The sequence below is a fragment of the Bemisia tabaci genome, chromosome 1 (genome assembly GCF_918797505.1).
Source record: "Bemisia tabaci chromosome 1, PGI_BMITA_v3".
Classification (NCBI taxonomy): Eukaryota; Metazoa; Arthropoda; class Insecta; order Hemiptera; family Aleyrodidae; genus Bemisia; species Bemisia tabaci.
The window spans coordinates 10129640-10141690 of NC_092793.1; the positions used below are offsets into that span (position 1 = coordinate 10129640).

A 12051-nucleotide genomic window follows, 5' to 3' on the forward strand; every position below is an offset into this window, starting at 1 on the left:
TGCGTATGTCAATTTTGCAACCTTGGAATTGAGTTACGGTCCTCAGTCCGGAAAACCTCGAGTTGTCTCTTAAAAAGGTTGTTGGCCTCCCGGAAAACTATAGGCTCATGTTATATAGACGTCAGTATATTTTAGATTGGAAATAGGTATTGTTTTGCAAAGATGAAGCTCTCTTCATTTTGTCAGAATTGAAAATCACACTAGGCCTTGTACGTTTTTTTCTTTTTCAATGATGCAACGTAATTTGTCTGTTTTCAAATAAATTGGTTTCAATCCTGTTGAACGTGTCTAAAAGTATCCATACCTCATTACACCCAAAATATTTATGGCTCTACGTTATCGAGTAGAGACCCTCCTCACTAGTATCCTGGCAATGGTGGGAGCTTTCATTCAGTGGCGTGGCGTGCTTTGCGAATTATCGATTGATCTACCATCTAAAACTATGGAAAAAGATCGATTCATAGGGTGTTCGCAACGGGCACCTTAATAATCGATTATTTACCATAGCTTCAAATGGGGAAATATCGATATATCGCAAAGCACGCCACGCCACTGCTTTCATTATTAGGGCTTTATCATTGTATTGATGACCTGATCTTCTTGTTGGTTCTTGAGCGACTTGTTGAGCGATTTGTTTAGCAAACAAGCCAATGTTCGGTAAACTCTTTAGGCGCACTGTTACCCAAAGCTCATCATAAGCCAGCAAAATGGTACTCGACAGCCAAAAAAAAAATTAGATGAAAGTTGCTGCCTTATTCTGCTGTGCTGAGGAAAAACGCCGTATGAACATTCGAGAGTTGTCAAATTTCCTTAGATAAATTATTTATTTTTGGGGAAAGTTATGAATATTTTTCTTTGAAATTTTCAGGGACTTTAGGTAAAATTGCGAACAAAATTCTCTGAAAAATTGAAAGAAAAATGTTTACAAATTTTCCCGAAAATTCGTGATTTCCTATAGGAAATACGGCAACGCCTGAAGGCTCATAAGGCGTTTCTCCTGAGCACGGCAGTATTGCTATCCACGAGACAATGATGAATCCCCCAGAAGAAAAGTTTCCACTGGGTCGCCGAACAGAGGCGGATCCAGCATTTTGGCAACACCGGATTGCTTCCATTTAAACCTATGGTAAATAATCGATTCTCATCGGAGCACCTGGGCCCTCCAAGAATCGATATATTTCCATTGGGTTAAATGGAGAAAATACAATGTTGCCAAATTGCTGGAGCCGCAAATGTCGCCGAAGGGTTAGTAGAGGAGCTCTGTTTGTGTCCGGAAAAACTTACACTTCCACCATTTTCACCTAAAACGGTACCAATTATTCTCTCCTCCTGTGCGCATCAGAATACTGAAGTGATCATTGAAGTTCTGAAGTGACATTAAATAGTGTCAGAACATCAGTCATCCGTGTGATCCTGAAAATGCCGGGAATGACAAGTCATCGCGCAGTTATGCGCCCTATCGACAATAACGAGCGACCGAAACGGCCGTCCAGCTACTCGCAGGAATGGGACGGATATTTCCGTAAGTACCTGAGCATACTTCATTATGACAACCGCAAATAGTAGTCTTCGTAATCCGCTCTCAAACGCGGCTCGTGCATTCACAAGTGGGTTGCTCCCACTCAAGGACAGGATAGGCAATCTGACCTACAAATGCAGAATAGGGATTATAAAAACTCCAAAATGTGTTTATTACCTAGGAGCATGCGTATGATCATTAAAAGCAGTTCGCATCAAGCATCATCAAGTTTTCAATTTTTTTTTTTAAATTTCAAAAGATTTAGTGTGAAAAAGCATTTACTGGCTCTGGACCTATAGAAGAATTGAAAGTCCAAGGCAACTTCGTTACTTGATACATCTGTTCAGTTTACAGAATCGGACATTTTATTTATGTTTTGCAACCTGAATTTCCTTCCTGGGACCAATAAGTTCGGACATGTAATCTACAGTGCTCAATTTTCGATTAAATTATTTGGTTCGACTCTCCTAACAATTGAATTTCCTTAATGAACTTTCGGACTGGACCAACTTAAAAGAAGTTCGGTCACTCGAACTGAGAGTTTGGTGTGATAAATCGAATATTTCAATAGATATTGAGCTTTGAGCATTTCATTCTTAAGACTGTATTCTTTTTGTCCGGTGTCATGTTTCGAGCATGTGCTGTGTGTCTGAGAGTGTTTTCGTGTGAAACTCTTAGAGCTTCATCTGGAAAAATAACCAAGTTAAGAAATAAGGAATAAGTGAATCAAATTCACGTGGGTAGGCAATGATACAATGAAACATATTGAATACATTTTAACTCGGGAATCCTACTTGTGTGTGTGAGACAGTCCGTTGAGTTCTCGTTATTCCCACTGACGATTCTTTCGATGTTGCAATACTGTGTCTTTCCTCCATTCAATTATATGTAAAGCCCAAAGAATTATCTCTATTCCAAAATAGTTCCATTCTTCATGAAAGTAACTTCAGTGCGGTGAGTGCGCAAAGAACGCACTCCTGTTCATACAAACAATTTTTTTTTTTCCATGTACAGGCATAAAGTGGGATTATATTTGAAGATTTACGAGTGCTCCCATCATACGGAGATCAATTCTGATCTCATGAGTCATAATTTTAATATCAATGAGTTAAATGTACGCAGAGTTCAATCGGATTTGGATGCTGCCCAGGGGGCTGTCATCTAGCCTTAATTAAGTTAAACCCCTCCCCTCCCCCCTAGCCTCTGAGAAGAATGCCTCCCTCAGAGGCATTCTTCGTTTAAAGTTCGTCGTGCGCAGCAGGGCCAACGATCTATGCAATGCTCCGTTCTCAGTCAATCAACCTCATGAAACACTAATTGTAATTTCATTGTTCGCATTGTTTTATCGAAAATGGACTGAGACAAGGTGTAAATTGTAGCATGTCGTGTCGTTAAAAAACATCAAACTCTTAGAGAATTTTAGAGGAAAACTTGCTAGAAACGAATCTATTATCTCTTTTGTTCGATTAGACCGACGGATCTTACTATAATCAGCTTATTTACATCACAGATTGTCTAATTTCCTCTCATTCTAAACTTACTCTCTTCTGCCCCCCCTCCCATACCAAGGAACCAAGCAAAATCTTTGGGCACATTATTTGATCCCAGGGATATTTACAGAGAAATTAGAGTAGTCGTGTTTTTCAGGTCTCTGTTGAGTGTTGAAAATAAAAAATGAGGAGAAATTAGACATTGTGAAATTCACGCATACTGATTTTCCCTGGTAAGAATTGGCAGTAGAATGTGTGTTCCAAAATACTATAGACCTAAAGCCGGCTGTGCAATTTCCAATAGCTTCTGTAGCCGGCTGTACAATTTCTTATAGCCTTTTATAGCCGATGGCGATTAAGCAACAGCCAGACGATAAAGTTTATGCTAAACGTTACTAAATACGGATACTAGGACTTAGTTAGTTTTTGGACTACCGCTCTCTTTTTGTGCCGTAGTATCTTGATTTATTTTGCGAGGAAAGCTCCGTACTTTTGAAGGATGCCTGTCATTCTTAATATGTTGGAGCGCCTTCAATTTCTTATGATACTGTGCAATATCCTTGTGTGAAATAGTTGCTTCAGACGCCGTGGCATGCTGCGGCGCGGCGCATCCCGGTTAGGTTTGTAGGCGCCAGTGCGTCGCCGTGCAATGCGTGAAGTATCCTGTTAGGTTTGTAGGCGCCAGTGCGTCGCCGCTCCGCTTTGTGTTAGGCTCTAATATTTAATCTCGCGGAGTCAGCGTTTTTCAACTCATGATTTTGAAATGTTTGCACACTCTGTATGGACCATCTCATTTTAATTGATAGAAAAAAAAAATATGTTTTAAAGGAAATATAATGTGTGTTTTGTAAATATTAAGGTAGTTCCGTATCAAACTTAATGATTTCCAAAGCACACGAATTTCTACACAATTTCTTATAGCCTTTCATAGCCAATGGCGATAAAGTGTAAAGCCCGGCGATAGGAACTATAGCCCGACTAATACTTTTTTATAGCTTCGTATAGCCCGGCTATATGATTTGCTCCGCTTTCTACAGCCAGCCATATGATTTTCATTAGCCTTCTTTAGTCGGCTATAAGAACTCCTGGTATTTTGAAACGCAGCTCGTATCGCCAATTTTTACCAGGGTTGGTTGCCGCGCAAAAAAATTGTCAAGTTTTTAGTGTTGTTTTTTATTTTTTATTTTCCTGACATCATTCAAATTTACGGATGAGAAGACTGAAGGCCCTTTCGTCCGATTTTTCGCGCAAAAAATTAGCTAGCGCAACTATTAGAATCTTGGGGGGAAAAGAGAATCTGGAAAGTCGCGTCAAATGACAAGACGCTCGGAAAGATGTAAAGACTTTTTTCTGATGCAATTCTCTCATTCTCCCGAAAAATCGATGAATCTTGACCTTTTATGCCGTGCTAAGGAAGAACACCGTATAAACATTTTAGAGTTGCCAAATTTCCTTCAATTGAATGTTTTTTTTTTTTTTCAGGAAAATTATGAATATTTTTCCTTGAAATTTTCAGTAACTTCAAGTGAAACTGCGAACTACAGATTCTAGAAAATTGAAGTAAAAATATTCACTAGTTTACTAGGAAAAATCGTGCTTTATCAATCGAAATTCGGCATCGCCTGAAGATTCATAAGGCGTTTCTTCCTCAGCACGGCGGATTTCCGCTGCTCGCCCAAATGAGGAAAAGCTCGGGACAACAAGAACGTGAGACTTTTCACTCACGCCGGAAAGAAAAAAAGACGAAGGAGCAGTTAAGAACCAGTCGTCGCAGCATTCTTCTTCACCGTATCACCCCCCCCCCCCCCCCCCAAAGCACGGTCAGACCGCACTTGAGTTTGAGTCGGAGCCGAAGCGATCAGTAAACAAAGCGTTGTCAAAATAAGTGCACGTCCGCGATGTGACGCGAGAAACATCGGTTGGTTTCGATTTTCCGAGGTGCCGCCCTTTTGAATCGGGGAAAGTGGTTTCGCTGCGACCGGGCGCCCTAACCTCACTTTTCGCCCCGGCCAATCGGAAGAGCGTCCTGGTAAACTTCGGCCCCTCGTCATGCAGGACTACGATTCGGTCGAGTCCCTTTCCTCGTCCCCCGTGGAGAGCGAGGACCCCCAAATTAGGGTTCCGTCCCCGGAGCCCCCGCGCCCCTATCCGGTGCAGCCCCTCGTTTTAGATGTACCCTCTCGAGTCGATTCTCCGCCCCTATCGCCGCGGTTTGATTCCCTGCGTGAGGACCCCCGGATTAATTGCGTGGCCCCCCAACCGTTGCGGCCCCCCTTTGTGTTCGAGGATGAGTTCCAGCCCCACTTGAACGAGCTCGGTAAGCGATTTCGTTCGTGCTGAGTGAGTCATAAAATTAGGATTTTCAGCGATTGAATCGGCTTACAACAGCCAGGTTGCCGCAGTCAGGGAATACCGGGAATTGCACTGAAAAAAAGTGCCTTGTCTGAGGAACAAGGATTCTAGTCCCCCAGACAAGACCGTCTTGTTATATTTGATCCACAAGGCATTCTTGTTCATGGGACTCATACAGTCTTGTTCAGGGAACAAGACTTCCTTGTCGAATAAGTCAAAAGTCTAGTCACGGTAACAAAATTGTCTAGTTCTGGGAACAAGACTTGTCTTGTCACAGTATTCGGAAGAAATTAAAATTGCAAAAAAAAATGTCACAAATTTATATGAATTGCACAATTTATATGAAAATATATTTGTTCTCTACCTCCTTCACTCCTCTTACACCAGAACCGTCCCATCCGACCTTTCCAAATTTACCGCCCTGATCGGGATTTGAACGCGGGACCATCCGATGACGGACCGAGTGTTCTACTGACCGAGCTATCCGGGCTAGTTATTTGGGGGGCCAAATTTTAAGTATAAGTACAGCCCACAGAATTACTTTTTCATTCTGTTGCTATCTCAAGTCTGTGGAATGCGTAGAGCATCAGATTGTTTGGTTTTTTCTTTTTTACTATTTACCGTTTACGAAAAGGAATTTACATTCTACATCAGATGAAAATGGACAATTTAGGCCGAAAAAAGTGTTTCTTCGAGCAACGATGTTTCCTTTGTTCCGTGTTTATGATTCTAATTTTTATTTTTATTTTATATCATGATAATAATTAATAAAATATAAATAATTTAAACGTTAAAAAAATAATTATATAATTAGATACATTTGGTTTTAAAACCTTACGCATGAGCGATTTATTTTTAAAAAAGAATTATAAACTTATTGTTTTTACCTTATCATTAAACATCCAGAAAAATTTTCGGAGAACAATTATTAAGCGTAGTTCTTAAAATACTCTTTCAAAATATATAAAATAATACGCTCTCTTTGAATTAGACCATTACTCGTGGTGAGTAGAGAATCTTGTCACAGTGACAAGACTATCGAGTCCGGTAGCTCAGAAACCTAGCATATGAAACAAGACTGGTCTTGTTGCATTAACAAACGGGTGTTGTTTCCCAAACAAACTGAGTTGTTTGGCAGACTAAAAGTCTTGTTCCTGAGACAAGGCAGGTTTAACAAGTTTATCTTGTCTCTACGGCTCTATTATTTTTTTCAGTGTGTCAGGGAATTTTAAGAAGTTAGAGAAAACTTGGAAATGTCATGGAAAGTGACAAAAATGTCAAGGAAAAATTGGTAATCCACCTTCAGCACCTATTTAGAATGCATTCAACGTTAGAGAATCAAATTTTACTTGAAAACTACTTCAAATTATGTCGTCTTGACCTTATGGCATATCTGTAAGTGTCAGGGAATTTCACTTAAATGTGTCAGGGAATTTTACTCAAATGTGTCAGGGAAATATCAGGGAATTTTACTCAAATGTGTTAGGGTCAAGGAAATGTCAGGGAATTTCCTTTTCTAAATTTTGTGGCAACTCTGAAGTGTTCAGACTTGCCTACCTAATTAAATCGTTCGTGTCGAAAAGTCATGAAACTGTGAACATGAAAATTGCATTGTCGCGGTATTGTTTGTCACATGCTGTATATTGCATTTACTGCTCCAATGGATGCTGAAGGAGCCAGGGAAAATAATCATCAGGCCTATTTTCAAGCTAATTTTTGTATTCGTCAGTTCAGTGAATCGTTTGTACTGATTTGTCGTCCGTGTAATGGAAATGTCAGTTTACCGAGAAACCTGCACATTTCTCAATGTCATAATTAATGAAATCTAATTGGTCTGGTTTGAATTGTTCTCAGATGCGTTGCTAGCGGATTTGCAGAACACGGTGACGGCGCCAGGCTCGAACCACGGACCCGAGAGAGGAACCTGAGGTCGAATGACTATGCGACCGTGAACAGTCACGCTGACCAGAATAACAAAAAAGTTCAACGATCCAGCTCCTTCAACAACGCACAACCTCAGTCGGTGAGTACCACACGTTTCCCTAACCTCTTAATCGACTGAAAAAAATCATGTCGGAAGTTTTTACTACACATCTCTTAATTTTTAGAGAAGATTAAAAACAAATATTTTTAATAAAAATCTAATCCATCCTAAATAGTACATCATAGTGACTTTCTAGCACTGTATCTTTGATGGACCATTCTTGAAAAGGCCCTTGCCAGTCTATGTTGCAGAGACGATGCAACTTCACCGGACCACGCGAAAAAAAAAATTAGGTAACATTTACCATATTCTGGTTAATAAACGGCTTAACCAGAGAGTATCGTAACTTTCATCAAAATTATCGTGAAAGTAACAAGATTTTTCTTACTGTGACAGTAATTTTGGTGGAAGTTACCATACTGTCTGGTTGTGCCGTTTTTTAACCAAAGTATCGTAAATGCTACCCAACTTTTTTTTCGTTTGTTGAAGAATACTCTCCAACAAAGATTCATTCAACCCCGTACAGAATAATCAGGAAAATTACTCATTGAAGTTAGTATATTTTGAAATACAAGCTTAAAATTGAAAGCGTCTGATTGGCATAGAATCCCATCAAATCTGCTGAATATCAGCAGTGACAAATGCATGTGTCCTTTGTCCTATGTAATGGTTCTTCATAAGGTGTAAAAAGTATTTGCGAAATGTATCAGCTCAGATTCGCGTAATGATGCACGATTGCCAAAGTTGTGAGCAATTCGTTTCGTTAACAAAACCTCCTCAATCCGAAATTCACAAGCCATTGATCAACAAGTAGCCAATCGATTATCGTTAGGCGAGAAATAAAATGAAATTTTGCCTCATTCGATCACATCGCTTGAATTATGCGATCGAGGGCGAGGGGTCTCTTTAATATCGTCTCTAATAATTGAAGCTGAAATGATTTAGTATCGCAAATCTTAAGGAAATGATGACAAACCATCATCACTTGTAGGAACTTTTTGATAGGTGGCCTGGCCATCCTTCGCACAGAAAAGCAAAAGTGCTCGTGTCTGCATAGTTTCGCAAAATCAACGGATTTCACCGCGTGACTGGCCAACCCGTTTCGACGGATGAAAGCTGCAGAATATTCCCAGGCGATAATTGAATTGAAACCGTCCTCTGTATGTAAACATATTGTGTTTTAAACAATCCTCTGTAGAAATAGCTTTAAAAGCCTTCCTCTCGAGTTCATCGGCAGAGCTAATTGTTTACTTACAACTGGTGTTAGTACGACGTTTAGTTTAAATTTTTGGTTTGATTTACTACCGTTCTTTCTACCGTTTGCCTTGTGTTCTTCAATCCAAAAGAGATTTTGAGTAAAGAGAACAGGGTTGCAAATTAAAGCCATAGAATTTCAGTGAAAGTTAAGGAATTCCTACTTTTGGTGGTTGGAGGTCCCGAGGAACCTTCAAGAACTATTAAACATTTACTTGACAATACACATTATCACAAAATATTTTATGTGTATTTTAGAAATTTTCCGACTGTGATCGCTACATTTTAAAATTCCTTTTTGTAATGAATGCTTAAAACGTCTTTCTGAAACTGTATAATCCTTCATCAACCGTGGATACTGAATTTTAAAGGAAATTAATATTTATTTTAAAAAAAATTAAAATCCTGTTAAACAGGAACCCATAACGATGTGTCTAGAATAAATTTAAAATATTTTTGAAATATATCCGACATTATTGTAAAGGTTATTTGGACCGCGTTCAGCTGAAAGGAGCCAAGCCGCATCGGCCTTTGCCAAATTTAACTGGGCAATTTAATTTTTTACTAGAAAACGTCTGATTCCTTAAATTTCAAGAAATTCGCTTCGTACTATGTAGAAAATTTACTGAACTTCGCACAAAAATTAGCACAACCGTTTTCATGTAAAAAGTAAATTGCCCAATTAAATTTGGCAATAGCTGATGTGACTTCGTTCAGTTTAAACTGGTCCATTAAAAAAAAAAAAAAAAAAAAAAAAAAAAAAAAAAAAAAAAAAAAACCTCTCTGTAAATGCCTAAAAAATCTTTCTAAAACTTTAACAACCGAGAACACTGGATTTTTAAAGGAAATTAATGGTGCTCCAAGAAAAGTTCAAGTACCGTTAAACAGAAACCCAAAAATATGTTTAAAATTATTTTAAAATATTTTTGAAATATTTCCGGCATTATCGTGAAGGTTCCATACCCAAGGTTTTAATTCAAATTCGACTTGATACCCATGACGTAGTGTACGCGAAAGTTGACAACGCCGATAGTGTACACCAGCTCCACGCGCTTTGTGACTTTGGACAAAAGCGTTACCCTCGTCCGTAATTTTGGAAGAATTTGTTCGGTAGCTTTCATCCGTATCGAATGTTTACACTGTCCGATTTTCCGCTGGTGACGTAATAATCGTTGAAGTAAACAGAGCTCATTGTTTTTCATCGGCTGGATCGGCATGCGAGTCAGAGATGATGTCACGTTTCCAGTTTTGCGGATTTTCGCTTTCTTTCTCGTCGGTTTTTGCGGTGTTTCAATCTGAAAAATTAATGGTGTTCAGTGCCTGAGAAAAACAAATCATATGTTTCGTCCGTTGGTCATTGATGCCTTGATTAGGTTTTCCAAAATTGAATTTTTTGGGAGCATTAAGGAGCTGGTCAAATGTCAAACCTCCCCCCCCCCCCCCCCAGCGTGTTAAAAGAACGATTGGTGCACATGATTTTAGAGAGGTAGGTCAAATCGTCAATAAAGAACGTAACTATATTTCAATGTTGCCAACTTCCTCATCGTTAATTGCATTTTTACAAGGAGAATCTTGGGTTCTTCTAACCGAAAATTTCTTCGACTTTTCGTCTGATCTCATGCGAAAATCGGAAAAATTTTGGACGAAAATTGCCCTGGTACATTTTTGTAAAAAATTGAATTGTTTGAGTCAGTTTTGCAACCTTGAAATAGAGTTACGTTCCTTCTTCCGGAAAACGACGAATTGGGCATATTTCTATCAAACGGAGCTATGTGCATTATGACGTGAGCCCTGTTATACATATATTCCTAAACATCTCAGGGCTCATGTATGAATGCACATAGCACCGTTTGACAGAAATACGTCCCTATATTAGATAGGTTCTGGTACGAGCCTTTCGCATTATCAGCCACGCAGTAAGAAAAAGTAACACAAATCTTGTGTTAATGTGGGGAGTAAAACACGAATTAACACAAGCTGTTGGTTGATTTTTTGTGTGTTAGTCTTCCTTGTGTCACATCGATCAAATCTTTGTGTTGAAAATCTGCGACCTCATGAATAATGAGTCGTCAGCCGCTAGGACCGAATCTGGACCACATCGGTGGTTTTATGCGCTGCTTTCTCGAAAGTCGCGACCTCTGAGCATGGGGAGGAAAACAATAATACAGATTTTAGTTTTGAAGTATAACCAAGGTGATGTAATGATCGTTTTTTATTAATTTACTTAGGACCTTTCAGCATTTCGCCATCTTCAGAGTACAGTCATTAATACATAAATATATCACAGTTATTACACTTTCGTCCTAAACTTAATAACACACATCAAGGCACATTATACAAATAGTCTTCAAACTCTAGTTGGCTGTACTCTGAAGATGGCGAAATGCTGAAAGGTCCTAAGTAAATTAATAAAAAACGATCATTACATCACCTTGGTTATACTTCAAAACTAAAATTAAATATGGTGTTGTTCAAATCAAAACTTTATTAATAATACAGAAGTTAAGCAGGACACTCTCTTCAAGATCAGATGTCTTAGAGTAACCTACGGTTTTTGTTGATGTGACGCAAAAAGTAACACACATTAATACGCGAAAAGACGACTTTTTTTTTAACTATGTAGTCCTGCGTGAAGAGGGCTGGTTCCTACCAAACCTGTATGTGATCAGCCAAAAAGGCGTTTAAAGTGTAGGTAAGGATCAAAGTTTCAGATTTCATAAATTTGAATTACATTTCCGTATCCCATCAAAGTAGGACAATATTTAGATTTTAGTGCAGAACATCCAAATCCTCTCTAAAATGTATATCGTTCTTAAACCCTAGAACCCTTAGACAAACGCACTCGAGAATGAACCATCTCGCCCGCATATTGAGAATAGTGTATTTTCTTCGGAAAATACACTAAAAAGAATGGTAGACTTTATTTGCATTCTTTTTCATTTTTATGCGAATTTGTTGGTTCATTTATTAATTATCCCCAACTATCGGTTGAAATATTCTCCGAACATCAGCATCATTCAGTACTCCCTAACTCAAAAATATATTATATTTCATAGCAAAAATTTACCTATCGTTATCATTTTGATCGTTTGTGACACCCTAAGAGCCAATCAGAGTCAGAGAAATGAGAGCCAATCAGAGTCATAGAAATGAGAGGCAATCGGAAATGGATTCCCTATGTCTCACCAGTAGGTAACTCGAAAAATGATGCATTGCCATAGCCATCAAAATAGGCTCAGTCAACGAAAGCTCTCAGCAGAAAATAGATCAATTTATTTTCATCTGATTTTACACCGTACACGTTTAAAGCTTTATGAATGTTCTTAATTATTATTATTATTAAAGTCGCTTTATAACGCACTCTGGCGTTCTACGACCCCCAAACGCCACATATGCCTGTCTTCCCAGAGGTTATCGGGCAACTGACACCGCAACATCTCTTCGTCAACGCC

General features: G+C 38.9%; 1 protein-coding gene across 4 annotated transcripts in view; it reads left to right on the forward strand.

Moving 5' to 3' along the window:
• LOC109038492 (paxillin) overlaps window positions 1-12051 on the forward strand; it is a 120770-nt gene that overhangs the window by 69001 nt on the left and 39718 nt on the right. For 2 of the 4 annotated variants that reach the window (XM_072295999.1, XM_072296015.1), the window contains exon 2: window positions 7216-7384. In XM_072295999.1, coding sequence (XP_072152100.1) covers window positions 7216-7384 — 169 coding nt within the window. Of the gene's footprint in view, window positions 1-1340; window positions 1523-7215; window positions 7385-12051 lie in introns of those variants that run through there. The other 2 variants (XM_072296003.1, XM_072296010.1) reach the window with 2 other exon arrangements.